This window comes from Mytilus galloprovincialis, chromosome 9 (genome assembly GCF_965363235.1).
Source record: "Mytilus galloprovincialis chromosome 9, xbMytGall1.hap1.1, whole genome shotgun sequence".
Lineage (NCBI taxonomy): Eukaryota > Metazoa > Mollusca > Bivalvia > Mytilida > Mytilidae > Mytilus > Mytilus galloprovincialis.
This window is the reverse complement of record NC_134846.1, coordinates 53,811,620-53,829,546: the sequence shown is the minus strand read 5'-3', so window position 1 is coordinate 53,829,546 and position 17,927 is coordinate 53,811,620. Positions and strand designations below refer to the sequence as shown.

The 17,927-nt window shown below is 31.1% G+C and overlaps 1 protein-coding gene across 34 annotated transcripts in view; it reads right to left on the bottom strand.

Moving 5' to 3' along the window:
• The window catches only part of LOC143045293 (uncharacterized), a 127,456-nt gene that overhangs the window by 10,899 nt on the left and 98,630 nt on the right, over window positions 1–17,927 (bottom strand). For 24 of the 34 annotated variants that reach the window (XM_076217701.1, XM_076217710.1, XM_076217708.1 and 21 more), the window contains 6 exons: window positions 11,913–12,064; window positions 4,002–4,343; window positions 3,610–3,627; window positions 2,690–2,784; window positions 2,083–2,168; window positions 1,075–1,092 (listed from right to left, as the gene is read on the bottom strand). In XM_076217701.1, coding sequence (XP_076073816.1) covers window positions 1,075–1,092; window positions 2,083–2,168; window positions 2,690–2,784; window positions 3,610–3,627; window positions 4,002–4,343; window positions 11,913–12,064 — 711 coding nt within the window. Of the gene's footprint in view, window positions 1–1,074; window positions 1,093–2,082; window positions 2,169–2,689; window positions 2,785–3,609; window positions 3,628–4,001; window positions 4,344–6,599; window positions 9,615–11,912; window positions 12,065–17,927 lie in introns of those variants that run through there. The other 10 variants (XM_076217715.1, XM_076217716.1, XM_076217718.1 and 7 more) reach the window with 7 other exon arrangements.

The following is a 17,927-nucleotide window of genomic DNA, read 5'->3' as shown; positions in this document are numbered from 1 at the left end:
TGATGACAGTTAAAATGAATGAAACATATATAACATATGCAAAATAAAAGGTAGTTAAATAACAAATATGGTGTATAGGTGAAATATATTTTTTATAACTAGAAAAACATCTATCAACACAATTAGCATAAAACTTAAAACATGTATCTTAAAATACCAATACTTGTGATAGTTTTACAAAATTAGTAGTCTTATTTCTGGGGGAAGTGTTCAAAATGTTTCAATGTGGCTTTGACGAAGATCATGAAATGTAGTTTTGATATTCTTGACCAAACATGACAATTAACGTTAATAAATTCTTGTATTAAATAGCAGATGCATGCTTTACCTTACAAAAGCCAACTCAAATTTTAACGAGACATACTGACGTACAAATAAACTAGAATTAGTTCCAATGAAACTAAATAACCATGACAGACAAGACATACTAAAATATACATACTTTTTTTTAAACAAAACCCTTGTCGTTATTTAGAAACTTTCTACTATCTTGTAAGATTTTAGATTGCAATTTACTATTCCAGAATTCTTATAGTTAAGTTTGAATTCAGTAATATAATTCTTTTCTTAATCAATTACACATTATACAGCTTAATAGTCAAGGAATAATACTTGAAACATTATCTTCGGCAAATTTTGTTTTGTTTTGTTTAGAGTGATGGAAAGTTAAAAACAAAACTTCTAAATTTGATAGCATTCAAATATAAAAGCAAGTGTGAAAATGATTAGAAAACTGTGTAAATAAATAATATAATAAAAATAAAAGTGTTAATGAAATCAAGATGAGACGGAAATTATTAACATGGGTAATACAAAGTGAATAAAAAATAAAACTGAAATAATAATTCCTTTCACAGCATTTAAATATGTTATGTGTTTTAGGTTTTCCTTGAATAATACTGTGTTTTAGCTACTACTTTCCGTTCCTCATTATTAGCAAGCAGTTTTCTTTGCTTACAAAATATATAATATAAAGCAGACATTGAACCAAAACACATAATCAAACACTGCACTACAAAGTCTAAAGAGTTAACTCCCTTTTGTTAGTAAGAGTTGTCAGTCCTTGATACTTACTCCATATATATTTCTTGACTGGGGAGGAAAAAATATATGTCATATAGCAAGTTTGCAATGATACTTTCAACATGCACTAATTTGTTTGAAGTGTAAAGCCATTATTGTGTATAATATGTATTTCAAAAAGATGTAAACAACACATAGTTTGTACTGGTGTTTGGTAATTATATACACACAAATAAAAGTGACTCTTTAGGAATGGTGATTTTAGTCAACTGTTAACAATGATGAATTTTGGCTACTGTGTGGCACATTAAAACAATTTCAATAAAATGAAACATGCTTCAAAATAATTTTCCAATATTGCAAGATGACACGACACAACTTAGTGTAATATTTGATTTTTGTTGTTGAGAAAATTGCTATTTCATTGAAACTTAATGCCATGTTTATATTAAAATTATCTCCTTTCTTTAAATAAAGTAACTTAAAAATTTGCTTAATTCAAAGTTGGTTTGTAACCAAATAGTTCTATATTTTGAAATATGATATTGCATTTGGTACATGTATCACATTTCAATTTCAGTCCCTTTCTAAAGAATTCACTATTCAAGGATGACAACATTGAATATATATGAACACTGATATCCATAAACATGTATAAATTTATCATACATTCATTGGATTTTGATAAAAGTTTGGATTTTACAACAATTATAATATAGTTACATGCACTTATAAATATTATGCCTTTAATTACAAGTCTTCACAAGAAATTTTCAGTCATGAATTCTGTTTCATCTTCTCTTGTCCTTTTTCAATATTTCATAATTTGTATAAACTCCAGTATTATACTAATGGATGTCAAATGACTGATATCTACTTTAATTCAACAGTTCTTAGAAAAAAATAACTTTTTGTTGTGTATAATCATTTGAACAATTATAAATTCAAGTCTAAATCAAGAGACAGCCAGGGAAGAATTAAGCTTCCCAAACCTCCAATGCAGTCTATAAAAGCCAAAAGTTCTAAGACTAAGAAAGATAGTTTATTAATTATACATACGTAAAAAAGTCATTATGTTTGCGTGCTTCTAAATCAGCCTTTTCTTGTTCAATTTTTCTTCTTCTTTCTTCTTCATATATTTGTTCCTAGAAAAGACAAGTACAGGTGATATAAACTTGAAATATAAGATTTAAATAATCAGATAAAAAAACTCATCTTTGTTTTATATGACATCAAATTAAAGGATATTACTTTCTGCATATGCAAATTCAAACTTTATGCAATGTTGTTATTCAATACACAGAAGAATATTAGGTTGCGGTAATCATAACTGATATTCATATTCTATCTCTTTCTGTAGAACAAAGGGCATAAATATAATCCAGGCATGATGTAGGTACACTTTGAATTTTGTATTACTTAAAATAAGTATATTACTATGAGAATATAATAACTTACTAACTAACAAGTTGAAAGCTCAGCAACGAGAAAAGCTAAAAACTTGACCTTCATTTAATCACAAAAACAATATATCTTTTTAAGTTTTGTCAGTTTTTGCATGTTAATGAACTGACACTTTTTAGCAGCAGCCTGCCTGCCAAACATCCCATATCAATAGCTGATTTTTCCTTCAAAAATCCGATTAAAAATGAGAATATAAAATTACCAATCTTTTCCTTCTGTATTCTTCCTCATCTTCTCTTCTTCGCTGTACTCTCTCTGTCGGACTTCTCCGTACATCTGATGTCTGGAACTTGAATGCTGAAATACAAAACATGTTGTATAAGTATACCTGTCATCAGTTACACCATTGAGTATATTCTGGATACTTGAATTCAAGACTGGTTCAATTATATCTTTGACAGCAACATTTAAAATTCTGACCAAATAAAGTATTAGTAATCAGTCTTTTTGAATTGAAAGATTTGAAAGAAATATTCAGTTACAATTAAATTTTATGTCTTATAAAATGATACTTTTGAATTAACAATGACAAAATCCAATTAATTTTTATTATTTACATTATTTTGATAAGCTATCAAAAATAATGCATTCTAGTCATTAATCAAATTACATGATATGTATTTATGTCTATATTCCCAATCCCTGTATAAATATAGATAAAATATGCATAGTAAATATTGAATGCTGAATAATAAACAGAACATGTTGCATCACAACAATGGTTTAAGATTTTACAGACAGAAAAAGAAAAGTTTATACAGTATAAAAAGAAGAAATTAGTGCAAGCAGATCGTGGAAGACGAAAGAAAAATAAACTAAACATTTACTAACAGACTTATGAAGCACTTTACAGTGTAGTTTGTTCTATATTCAAGCTACTTTTTTCATCCTTGTACATGTATCTTGCAACAATAAAGGCGGAGAACAATGGTTTGTTTGATACTACTGACATATTGGCAAGGCTATTAATTTGCATAAGAAGCATGCTTTTTTTTAAGGACATTTTACTATCTTTCCCATACGTCTATGGCAGTACATGTATGTGTGATAGTATTATCAATTAGTAATATGAATTTCATAAGCACTATCCATGCTTATGTGATGTTACAAGCAAATACTCACCTTCCTCATCAAAATCAACTATTAAAATTTTCACATATCTTAATTTTTCGAAAACATTAAATGTTGGTTAAATAAAAATGTGTTTTTTTAAATGATAAGAACCACATCTACTTAGTTAATACCAGTGTCAATAAAGTTTCTATCAACTTGGTCAAGATTTACTTACTTTCCCTTACCACAAGCTATATTTAGAAATTTCTGTTTAGCTACAGCCCATGGTTAATGCCTCCCCTGAATACATGGTGTTATTAGTGATCTGTTTTCCGTTTTATATAAATAAAAAATTGTTAATCAAGTCAAGTGTGTTAATAGTAGCATTTGTGTAATATCTATCTGGCGTGAGGACAAAAAACACACCAAGCCACAAGAGCAATTCTATATAAAAATTATACCTCCGTTAAGCTTTGGACTTGAACTTTTAATTCCCAGTTGTTCTGCTGCGGACAAATTACTTCGAATCCGCAGCTTTGAAACTGGTGCCGACTTAATCTTTCGAACAGGTGGATTTGGTGGTTCATGGAAGTTGCCACCTCTTACAGGCGGGGCAGGTGGATCATAGCCAAATCTATTGGTATATGAATTCCCTTGCGATTCAAACTTTGAGTAAAGCTGATTGTATGATGTACTGGACTTTATGATTGGTTGTTGCACTGGTGATAGCTTTGGAGGAGGCGGTACTTTAGGAGGAAGTGGAGACAAAGGACTTTGTTGTTGTTGATGCTGTTGTGGTTTTTCTATTGTTCATGCAAAGAGGAGAAAAAAACTCATGCACAAACATTTGAAAACAAATCAAATTGTAAATAAACCAAATCAAAACCTAGTTGAACTTTTGTGTAATGATTTAAGAACATATAAACCAAAGTGCAGACAGTTTGTCTTTCAGAACTATATCAACATAAAGTAAAAATTTTTTTATAGATTTTTTTCTTTTTAAGAATGTCTCCAAATATTTAGTATTGAATTAGTCAGATAAAACAAGATTTTGTTAATTACAGAAAAGTTCAACTTAAAATTTATATTCAAGGTGACATGCTTAAAAAAGTGAACAATTTTACAGGTAAATCTTAAATTAATCAGACAAACTGACTTGATGCGGTTCTTTTATTCCTATGCCATTTTTTTCGGCAAAATCCACGATAAAAACATTATCACCAATATATTTTTTATTTTATTAGCAGAATGGACAGTTCATGTTTTAACAACTTTTACACATAAGGTTTAGTCCATATAATTCTATCTTAGCTTTTGTTGATGCTGAAGTCAGAAAAATCGAAGTAAAGTTGTCTGAAGCTCTCAAAATTCTATGACTCACTCCATTTTCTATTTTAGAACTGTCTATGTTTGCTTTGTCAAAACGCTATGACAATGTTCAAATTGCAGGGTTATGCCTCCATTATTTGTTGTATAATCAAAATTTCGATTTCAAAAAGAACCTTCTTAAAAAAACTTAAGCTACTAATAAAAAGAAAATAAAGAACAACTAAAAAAATATTTCTTTTAGCCTATTAAACCCTTCCTGTTGCTGCACACTCCTATTATACTGATATAATAAATTGTGGATGAATTTGTTCAGGATAAAAGTATACAGAATAACAAGGTAGATAATACAAAGTAACAGTAGTGCAAGCTGGAACATTCATAATAATTTTATAGTTCTTTTACAGTATCTATGCTGAAATTTTCCAGCCATGTGACTGGGACCTGAAATGTTAGGTCAACATCTGTAAATTCGTTTTTGAGCCAGAGCATCTTGGGAAATTTTGATGGTATATATGGATTCCTCAAGGCTTAAATAACACTTTTTAGATTAAAAATATTAATTCATTGTACATGCTAAAAATGTTGCTCCCTTGTTGAATTAGTATGTGATAACAGGGACAATGATTATATATATACAAAACATATTGCATTTATCAATATCCATCAAATATGTTTGGAATGTACTATTATAAAACAATAGTTTATTTTTTCCAAACAATATTATAATAATAAATATTTTGTTTTGTATCAAAGCCCTTCAACATTTATCTCTTGGATTCAGATTTTTATGAAAGGAGTAAGTTCGGTAAGGGCCATATTTGGCCCCAATTACAAAGTTACAAAACAATAAATGTGTTAAGTTGCCTTAAAGAAATGTGAGAAAGTTAAACAGAACTATTTTTGTCAAAGTTTAATTCTAACACTTTGATTTTTACATCCCAAAAGGGTCAAAATAAGGGATTTTGGTGAAATTTGACAAAATCAGCTGTATTTCAATCAATTAAGGACCAGGAAACATAGAGCGCAGTCGTCGACAAACTTAATATTCAAATAAGACATGTGAAATGTCTTCACAAACATTATTTTAAAAGATCTTTGTTGTCGACGTATGCGCTCTATGTTTCCTGTCCAATAATCTAAGGAAATTTACACATTTTCATTGATTTTTTCGTGAAAAATCAATATAAGTACAACTTGTGACGTCATAATGAAACGCAGAAACGTAAAATTTTCAACAAAATTGCTTAATTCCTATCTAGTCACGTTATTAGCTATAATTTATTGTGATATTGGTCAATAAATCCGAATTTGAAATTTACGCTATAAAAGGGGGCCATTTTAGGACCTTACCGAACATACTTCTTTGTTGCTCACTGGTAGATTCAACTCAATTTATGACAGAAATCAAATACTTAATTGCATTTATTTTGAAATCAGTCTGACAAATATTATTTAAAAAGAAATCCATTTAGTGCCTAAATTTATGTTTTATTATTAACAAAAAGCTTAATGTGTTAAAGATTGAGTCACATTGTTGCTGTTAAAATACAAGGAAAGCTGCAAAATAAGGCAAACGTGAAAAAAATGTCAACATTCACTACAAAGTTGGTCAAAGCAAAAGCATCAAGAAAGCTAAACAAAAACAAAGAAAGTTTCAGAATAGAAAATAAAGAAAAACAAAGTAAAGTAAAAACATAGCAAAAGCATGCTAATATTAGTGTTATAAGAACCTGAGTTTGATGGGTTAGTACGATGCCTTGGGTGAGGAGGAGGCTGGTTTCTGTGGGGTCTAGTTTCATGCCCTGCTGATGTAGGTTGCTGGTTATAATGTCCTGATGGAGATCGTGGACTCCATGTATGATAATAATCTGGATAATCCTGTTTCTTTGGATGTCGACCAAGTGATGCAGATTTTATTTTTATATTTGACAAATTATTATTCTCCTTTAATTGGACATAATCACCATCACGTCTGTGACCTTGACTGTTTGACCTTGGAGAATTTACAATGCTTTGTTTATTCCTTTCCTGTGACCACTCGTTCCCAATGAGGTCTAAGTATTCCACAGTCATTTTACTGGCTGAAGATGGTGTCCGGTCCTTGTGTATTGGCTCCGTCCGTTTATATTGATCACTCTCTCTTGTTACTTCCTTCATTATATGACTAGGGGGAATATAAGCATCATATCGCCTATTGCTTACTCTTGATGTTCTAGGTAAAGTTTGTGATTTTGGACTATCAGCCTTGTGTTCAGGTGCTTGAAACCGTGAAAATTTGCCTTCATGTTTATATTGTTTGAAAACCTCCCTAAGATTCCCAGAAACAGTTCTAGGCATTCCAAAATTAGTAGGTAATTTATTGTCTTTTACTGGCTCGTTCAATTTTACCTGTGATTTAGCTGATCTCGGTCTAACAGGCTCTTTTCTGATATTTACCTGCTTTAAATCTGGTTCAGACTTACTTTTTTCAAATGCATGTTCTTCAGGAAGTTTGGAATTAGATTCCGTCCCTTTTGTAACATCTGGCAGATTATCTCCGTCTTTCTCAATTTCGTCTTCACTACTTTTTACAATAAATGTGTCTGTACTGCTATTTTCAGAATTTGTGCCATCATTTTCACACAGCTCGGATGTCCTCCACTTTTTCAATCGTACATAATCATCTGCAGAATCAAGGTCAGATTCCTTGACAAGTAACTCAGTTTCCTTTTCATTTGTACCGAATGAAAGTGGCCTATTTTCAAATCCTGATGGCGACACAGAGTCAGATATCGGTCTCATCTTTGCGAATTTACTGTCACTAAATTCATTATTTTCAGCAAGAACTCTTAAATTTCGAACTCTAAATTGCACAGGAGATTGAGATGAGCTAACATTTTGCTTTGGTTCTCCTAAATTATGTATTTTTTCAAGACTACAAGATTTCATAGAATTAACCTTTTGAAGGGGCAATTTGTCTCTTTCATCAAGAACACATTTCTCACCAAAATGTCTGTGAAAAACATTAGTCTCATTGTCCCATATTCTTTCATAGTTGTCAGAACTTCCAGATTTTTCTTGTATTAAAGAATTTGTTCTTGGAGAATTTACACCAGAATTGTCTCTAATATTAGTATTTACTTGACTATTTTCATTAGAATTTGTTCTATATCTGAAATTTACTCCGTGAACACTGTCATTGACATAACTAGCAATTACTTTACCTCCATGTCTTATTTGAGTCTTTTCTTGTTTAACTGAAAGCTCTGGCTCCTTTACATAAAGTTTAGAATCCACATTGGTAACTATTTTATTACCTATTGATGAATGTGCTCTTTTCAGTGGTTTGGGACTTTCTAGTTCATTGACTGGTACAGAGACAGATCTTACATGTAACTCCTCATTGTTTGGTGTATCCTTATATTCCTTTTGTTTTTTCTCAACATAAATTTCATACTTGTTTGCCAGTGGTTCAATACTAGTCCCATGTATTGCTCTTGCTCCTCTGGGTGATCTTTGAGGGTTTTGAACATATACTTTTTCTTGCAATGGAGAATTATAACATTCATCAGTTTGACCTTTCACATAAGTACTCTCTAGTGATTTTGCTTTTGACAAAACTGGTTTTTCCTCAGAATTACTTTCAAGGCCAGCATAGAGTGCTTTTAAATCGCCTACAGACTTTTCTTTCCTTGTCAATGAATAATCCCTCCTTGGGTCCCATGTCTGAGATTTGACACTACTGAAAAATTCTCTATTTCTCTTAGCCTCCTCAAGTTCAAAATACAACTCATCCAATTCTTCCTGTCGACTTGTATTCACAATGTCAAACATATCTTGGAATGTTTGCGGATCCATACTATTTGGTCTCATCGGCTTTTCAGATTTTTCTTCTATTTCTGATATCCTTTCTAGCATTGCATAGTTTTTCTGTAGATTTAGAAACTTTTCTGACCGACTTGTTGAATGAAGAAGTCCAGCTGTATAAGATTGATAAGTATGAGAATCTAATCTGGACGACTTCTCACTACTAACAGACCCTCTGGCCGATCTGGATAACTTAGCCCTACTCGGTGGCCTGTCATAGACCTTATGTTCATCCTCTAATAAATTATCCCATGCTTTATCCTCCATGTTTTGAGTTACTTTTGACTCAGGAAATGCGCTAGGACTTCCAGCAAATTTTCGTACATTTTCAGTCATTGTATGATAATCCATATTACTATTTTGTTTTTTAGGACTTTCTATTAAATCCTTGTCACATTTGTGTCTATTTCCAATCAATGATGATACATTACAATGTCCTGTATTTATCAAACCTAATTTGGTTTTATCATTTTGTAGATAATTTATATGTGACTGATTAGGAGCTGAATTTAACAAATCTGGTTTACCACATTGACGTTGAGTAGGTCTATGGCTATCTACAATTGATGACTTGGGTGTAGAATGCAATTCTGGCTGAAATCCACTGAATCCCGATACGATACTCTGAGCATCCCCACCAGATGCGGGGCTCCTTACAGGGATAACATTACACTTATCCCTTTTATAACCAGCACTTGAGCTTTGAATCGATTGTTTCGGGTTCTGGTCGGTTTTAAGCTTAGATATTCTTCCTCCTGTGACCTCCAAATGGGCGGTGGACCTAGCAAGCATATTTGGATGCAGAAAACTAAAACTATGTCAGCTAGAATAGCCTAAAGTACAAATGTACTTGTAACTACATGTAAGTTCTGTTAATGTTTTGGTTAAAATTTAAAATGTTAATATAAGATCACTAATGCACTAGAACACACTCCTGGATAAAATCTGGAAAGAAAGCAGTTAGTTAATAGGTTAGTTGTGTTATTAAAACATTCTGCATGGAGCCTCGTTGCACATTTGACTATTTGATAAAAGTTGTTGTTGACATATTATACAATCATGTTAGGTCACAATACTAAACAATGGAAGTTCAAGATTGAAATGTCAATTTCGTCTGATTATCATGTTTGTTTTTCATTATCTAAGAGAAGTTACAAAAGTGGATTTTATTTATTTATGTACAATTTTGAGTGTCTACCAGTGCACCAGTGATCCCTAGGAGATACAACATCACAAGCAGGAAGCAACATAAAATGTAAGACAACGAAAGCATAGGTTTGGTGATAACATACATCTATCTTGATTTTAAAAATATTTCTATTAAATATTTGTGACTATTTTTGCTGCTTTGAAAATTAAAAGATAAAGCAATAATACAAAACATTAAACATCTCATTTTTTCCATTCCTACAATTTAACCCAATCAATCTTGATATTTGCAGTTATTCAAAAATTGTTCAAATACAAAATATCGTGATTGTTATACTAGTCTTGTATTAAATCTTGTTTGTTTTGCTTCAACATATTTATTAAAATTGTTACAGAGAAATGAATTATTTCTAAAAATAATAAAATCATATGTTTATACATACATAACTGCACTTTTTTGGAAAAAAATTAAATAAAATATTACCTGGAAACAGGACAGTTTTAACAAGCTTTAACCTTCTCCAAAAAAAGGAAAATGAACCACACCTTGACAATTTATGAGTTTACGACATAAAATTTACAATGTAATAATCCTTCATCCTACTCAAAAACCACCAAAATATTGATAAAGTCGCAGTGAATGTCAATTTATCAGACATGGTTCTTTTCACAAAAAAACTTTATAAAATAAAAGAATGTTTGAATTTTGCCTTTGAAAAACAATGTTTTGATAAATCATTTTTATGAAACCTGTATTGCATTAGGATACTTATTCAAACTTAATATCTTAGTTTTAGATCGTTTAACAGAGGTATTTTTCCTGAAAATTAACCTGTGCAAAAGTATAATCAACATCATTTAAAAACAGTGTGAAAAATAATAAATGACTAAAATGACAAAGCAACAATTTCTATGAATGATTTTAAAATTTGGTTCTTATTTATCTTTATCTCTAGAGTTAGTTCCCTTACACTTCAGCAGTTTACTCAAGGTTAAATATAATTATAAAGATCTCAATACTATTGACATTGTCCATCTCCTTACTAAAATCTATATGATTTATTTATCTCAGGTACTATCAGAAGTATCCTATTGTATGTGACCTTAGTCTAAACAAACAAATTATTATCCTGGATGAAGTCTTTATATACAGTAGATATCATATACTGTACAAGTGTTGTAAATAAAGAGCTATACTGCTATGGTAACATAAGTTTAAATATGTATACTGCTGGTTGCTGGTCTAAAACAGGTTACCAGTTACTCCACATCAAATAAACAACAATGCAATTGGGTCAATAGTTTTTAATATCTGCCCTTGTACCTTGTAAAATTAGCATATATCTGCTCTGAAACCCATAAACATTTATATATTTATATCACAAAATGATATACATGATATCCAGGATTTCATGGTTGAATACACATGTTATTCTGTCTAATAAATTCATAGGAATGTTCCAGCTTGCACAACATAATAAATACATGCTAGGGATGGTAACTGGAGACAAAGAAGACAGAACTTGATCACATGACAAACAGAGAGAAAAAAAGAAAAAAAATCTCAATACTTTGTATTTCACATATTTAACTTTTACCTTTCAAATATTTTCAAAAGTAAGTCAAGTTCTGTCTTAAATTAATAAGGCTGAACATAACAGAAAAAACAAAAGCAGAAATATGAAACATCAGTAGGGTGCACTGATAGCTTGGAATGTTAACTGGTCTGATATACCAGGAAAATAGTACAAAGTTATCACCCTGCAGTGTCAAATGTAGTCTACTTGTTTGTAATGTGAAATCATCGAAGTTTAAAATGTGTCTATGCATAAAGTATAAATAAAAGGTGTTTACAATTCTTCATTTAAACAACCTATTTGTGTATAGATTTGAAGTTTATACTTGGGATTAATGTCACAGAGTTTATATTATACATACTGATACACACTTCAAACATTCTTAAAAAATAAATATTGTAATCTTTTCTATGAGATACAAATAAAAGGGGGGAGTGTGGACTGTAGAAATAAAATGTTGAATGAACCTACTTCCTGATTTGTCTGGTCCAGGTTTTTGTAGTCCTCGTATTGGTATGTCCCCACCTTGTTGTACCAGTTTATATAAGTCTGCTTGGTTGGCGGCTTCATCTGAGTTATTATCACCTGCTCCTGCTGCTAATCTTGTGTGGGCACCCTCAGTACTACAAGTATAAAGTTAAGAAAAATTATAAACTTTGCATTTAAAAGCTTTTAATAGATCCAGAAGTCATATAAGATTATTTCTTAACCAAAATAATCATATCTACTGAAGTTGAACATACAGCATATGGTCATTAAATTAGAAGTCCATGAAATAAGGTCAAATTGGGGGAAGACTCAATCCTAATTTATAAATATCTATTTTTTTCAATTTTTAAAATAATTTTTTAAGATAAAAAGGACCCAATTATGGGAGTTTCTAAAACTTGCTTTCTTCAAGTATCTATTAATAGTATTTCATGTTAGGTACTTTTTTTTAATGAAAGTATGCACAAATAATACAATAATAATGCAGCAGTTTCATGTACAAAGTGATTGAACTGAGAAAAAAAAGAACGCATGGAAATAAAAAAGGTTGCTTCAGACTTAAGATTGTTGGAATTCATACATATAAAAATATGAAGATGAAGTATGATTGCCAATAAGACAACTCTCCACAAGAGACCAAATGACATAGAAATTAACAACTATAGGTCACCATACAGCCTTCAACAACGGGTAAAACCTGTAACACATAGTCAGCTATAAAAGTCCCCAAAATGACAAATTTAAAACAATTTAAACAAGTAATCAAAGGGTCTAACTTAATGTACAAAATAATGAACAAAAAACAAATGATATACAGCAACAAAAGTCTGTCATCATATGAAATTCATTATTACAGAAACACATATATTTTTTTATTACATCACCATAAACCAAAGCAATTATAACTGGAACTAATGAACATGATCTAAGTACTACCTCATTGTCTTACATATTCTTCTTTTGATGTAAAAAGGGGGCATTGAAGTATATCAATCCTGTTAAAAGAAGTGCTGACAATATTTTATTTTTCCCACAACTTTTACTGCATCTCTCTTTATCCTTATGATAATACCTCTCGCCCTTTTAAACTTATCAGCTGAGTTATTGTGTGGGTGCAGAGAAATCAATTTTATCCCTCACTGATAAAGTATGAGGTACATTTACTTTTCAATATTGGTGATATAGGTATTTATATGTTTATTTACCATGTTTTATAGCTATCTAAAGTTAAGATGGCCTTTTACTATTGAGTTATCATCTTAGCTTGATTAGCTTGACATTTCAATGGTGTATACTTGTCACTGTTTGAATTTAATTATGTCCTTTTAAGCACTTTATTTCAAGTCTTTAAAGAAGTAAATCAGGCAGTTAACCTGAAAGTTTGATTTACTTCTTCAAAAGATTCAATTTTAACAATGTGAAATTAAATAATTAAGTTTTCCATAAAAATTCCACACAGAATATATACTTCGGTTGAATGCCCACTAAAAATGACATTGCATACTTCCAAACTTATCTTTGCCATTACTATTGTACAGAAACTTTATAACAAGGGCACCCAATGGGTGAGAAAAAAATAAAGTCCGGACAAAATCAAACGTTCCATATATACTAGTATATATAAATGTCAACCAATAGGAAGACTGAAAAAAAACTGTCATATTCCTGACTTGGTACAGGCAGTTTCCAAGGAAAGACTTGGGTTAAACCTGGTTTTATAGCTAGATAAACCCACCACTCATTTGACAGTTGTTTAAAGTTCAGTTTTATTGATAAAATTGGGAAACAATTTAAACATAATTTGTTAATGAAAGTAACTCCTATACATCCACTCAACATAACTTCTCCCCACCCCTACTTATATACCTACATCAAGATATAATTATATATCCTGCATTCATTATGTTTTTCATGATCAAAATGCTGAAAGACCCCCTCCCAAATCATTGAAAGCTATCCTTTTCTTTAACCATTAAATTTTATCACTTGGTGTAAATTAAAAACATCAAATTGAGCTAACACCCTCATGGGTGTAACTAATAAAGGTTTACAGATTCATTATTATCATGAAAGTTGAAAATACTTATCTGATTAATGCAGCAGACGCAATAAGCTCCATTTTAATTTTTGTCCTCAAAATTAAAAACAAAGATGTGCTATAAACTTAGCACAGCCATTGACATTTTCAATAAAATATTAGCATAAATTCATTCGTTATAAAGAGCTGTATATAATGACTTATCTGTAGTCATTAGAATTGCTAATTATCATTGATAACATGATGATAAAGCTGTGAAATACTTTACATTGACTTAATGTGGGGATGTTTCACACTTTTAACTCTCCCTTAAGGACAACACCAGGCAAAATAAGGACATCAGAATAGGATGAGAGATTATATAGGAATAAAGGCTAGATTATGGCTCGTCTGATGAAAGGTTGTAATGTCAGTTTATTATTCTAACACATGCTAATGGTCTTATAATTTTGTCCTCATGGAGTCATTTTGCATGACACTGTTTTTCAAGCAGATCGTCCTAAAGCTATGTGCCTGAAATAAGTGCTACAATTCCATATGCCATGGCAATTTCATAATGAACAGATCCCAATTAGAACAAATACCATTCCATTTACAGGTGTATATCTCTTTGAAATATCTCTCTGACATCATTGTAGAAAATGGAATTACTTACATTTGTAACATCAAAGAAACAACAAACAAACACCTGGAAAACTTTCATAAGATAGAAATGATATCTGCAGATAATAATACTACTACATGTGCATTATGATTTTTATACATTCTCTCAATATGACAACCAGAACAATTGAACAAATACTGGCTACAATAATTACTGATGAAGAATGGAAAGTCAGAGAACAGTGGCGGATCCAGAAATTTTCATAAGTGGGGGCCCACTGACTGACCTAAGAGGGGGCCCGCTCCAGTTACCCTTCAGTGATTCCCTATATAAGCGACCAATTTTTTCCCCAAAAAGGGGGGGGCCCAGGCCCCCTGGGCCCCCCCTAAATCCGCCTATGGAGAAGTTATACCATAATTAGAAAAAAAGTTTATCTACTGTAGGTTTCAATTTTACCATTCTAACGGGTTACTTATTGATAAAGGTTACAATTTTACTGTTAAATCGTTGAGTCAGGTATTTTTTGGGTAACAGGGTTAATGTTGATTCACTTTTGTAGTCTTTGAACCAGTGGTTTTTTTTCTCAACTGATTTTTTCAGTCATTCTCCTATACACCTTTCATAACCAGTATTCACCTGATTATGATAAACCCCCTGTACAGGCCACTGTGCTTGTCCTACAGTCAGTACCCTTGTCTTGAGTGTTTTTAGTTGTTTGTCGTAATGTTTTTGTCCTACAGGGAATTGTCACTGATGGATGAAAGGCTATGTAAGTTATTTATTCACAACTTTCCCAGAATGAGGAAGATTTAGAGTTTAACATATTGTATATACATTAAACTTCTTGAGTTGAAGATCTTGAAGTCCCTATATTGACCTGATTGTCCTTGAAAGACCTAAGCAAAACTTATCCAATCAAATAAAATAGGAAAGTGATTCAGGGAAGATTTTTTCTGTCAATTTTCATGGTCAGGACCACTGTTTTGGCAATTACTTAATTCACTATTAGGTCAAAGTTATTGATTCATATGTTGATGACTTATATGTTCAAGAACATAAAAATGATTAAGTAAGTAAGTATGTTACAAAAACTACAGGTATAATCAACTGACATTCAGTTAGATGAAAGTTAACAGTTTTTCTTTTCAATGTATATTTAAGGCTTACAGTATGTCTACCATATAAAATACAGTAGACCTGGTTAAAAGATCTTAGTTCCAGAGGTGGTCGATTGTTTCTATAATCCGATTTTATCAGATTAATCCTTTTAAAAGCAGAATAAAAGGTTTTAAGTTGATCTTTTGACAAAAAGACAAGATGGTACGACATCTGACATATTCTTTATTAGTTCGCCCTAATACTTAAACCCTAAGTCTCTATAGGTCACTGGACACAATGATATCAAAAGACAAATTTTTAATATGAATTAAAAATCTCTTTTTATGAATAAAACATAACTTCGATAAATTATTATAAATTAGGCCATACCAATTATCTTTATGTATAGCATTGCTAGTGGAAAGATTTTTGTCTAGACACTTGATTCAGTACTAGTTAATATAAGAGCAAGATTTTCTCTTAAGTATCATATTCAGTATGTAATAATAAGCCTTTATGTCTTAAAGATAAATAGTATCTTTTTATATATAAGTAAAAATATGATATCTGTAACTATAAACTCTGCATATATCTGGTATGATTATTAGTCAAATTATAGTCCATATAAAAGTATCTGGATATCATTTTTTGCCTATGTCAGTACTTTTTCCAGTAATTTTATATGTTTTAATCTTATAATTATATCAGGACTTATACAGCATTACATTTTGGATGGGTGTACTTAAAAAATGAAACCCAATCCAGTGAAAAAATGTCATCTCTCTGATTTAATCTTAAGAATTTTCTTTTTTTTCTCACTTCCAGTTCTTAGATTCTTTGGTCTTAAAATATGCCAAATATTTGATTCTATATTTTTAAAGATTGTATTGCACAAGAATACTGCACTTATTTAATAGGAGAATCAAAACAGAATTAGTATTGAATATATAAAAAAGAAGATGTGGTATGATTAGTATTGAATATATAAAAAAGAAGATGTGGTATGATTGCCAATGAGACAACTGTCCACAAGAAACCAAAAAAACACAGACATTAACAACTATAGATCACCATATGGCCTTCAACAATGAGCAAAGCCAACACTGCATAGTCAGCTATAAAAGGCCCCGATAAGACAATGTAAAACAATTCAAACGAGAAAACGAACGGCCTTATTTATATAAAAAAAATGATCGAAAAACAAAAATGTAACACATAAACCAAAGACAACCACTGAATTACAGGCTCCTGACTTGGGACAGGCACATACATAAATAATGTGGCGGTGCACTTAGCAGTAACGGGTTAATTACATACTACTAGTAATCTAAATGAACAATTACAAGTAACAAGAATACAGATCTTCTTTTTGACCCACCGTTAATGTATGCCTATGCTCATTCGATTAACCCCCCAAAAAAGGGGGGTGTTAAAAAGGAAGTCTTTTTGTAGGTTTTTTTGCAGGTTAATACCATAGAATTTTTGTTGACTTGGCAAGAAATTAAGGTTATCTTTTGTAGCCTCCTCTTATCTCAAAGAGACCCTTCAATATGATGGTTATTATGGATGAAAGAACAAGAGTAGCAACATTCTTCACCAGAATAGATTGTGTTACAAACAACATACTGTACTACCTTAAACTCATTCATGATGATACAGTAGTAAATGTCCCTATTATTTCTCTTGGCACTTATCTCTTTTTGTCAACTAGGCATGTGACTTAAATCATAATGATCTTGTTAATATAACTTATAACTTATACAAAATATGTGGCAATGTACCAAGAAATATTTCTTTTATTTATTTTTAAATTCAACAGCTGAGTTTTATCTATTACGTTTTCAATTACGATGACCAACTTAAATATAACTTATCATGAGGTTGTTCTTTGTTTTACTTTCTTTTTGTTGATTTTATAGGTTCCAGTTTCGTCTGGTCCATCCATCCATATTTCATATCATGTAACAAATATTCATAGATCCAACTTTAACAGAGGGGAACAGGTGGGTGTGTGTGTTTTGGGGAAGGAAGGGGAACCCTATTGCAAAAAGGCTGATCCTTTCATATTCAGTTCTTCATTGAGTATTCCTTGGTATGTCATGTCATCATATTGTGCACATTTTTCAATGCATTTCATCTTTTCCAACCCCCTTACTTGATATATCTTTAAGTTGAAGTAAGTAATGGTTTGAAACACCTATGCATCAACCTCTCTCTCTCTATCATTCTAGGCTATAGTCAACTGAAGAATGGAGGA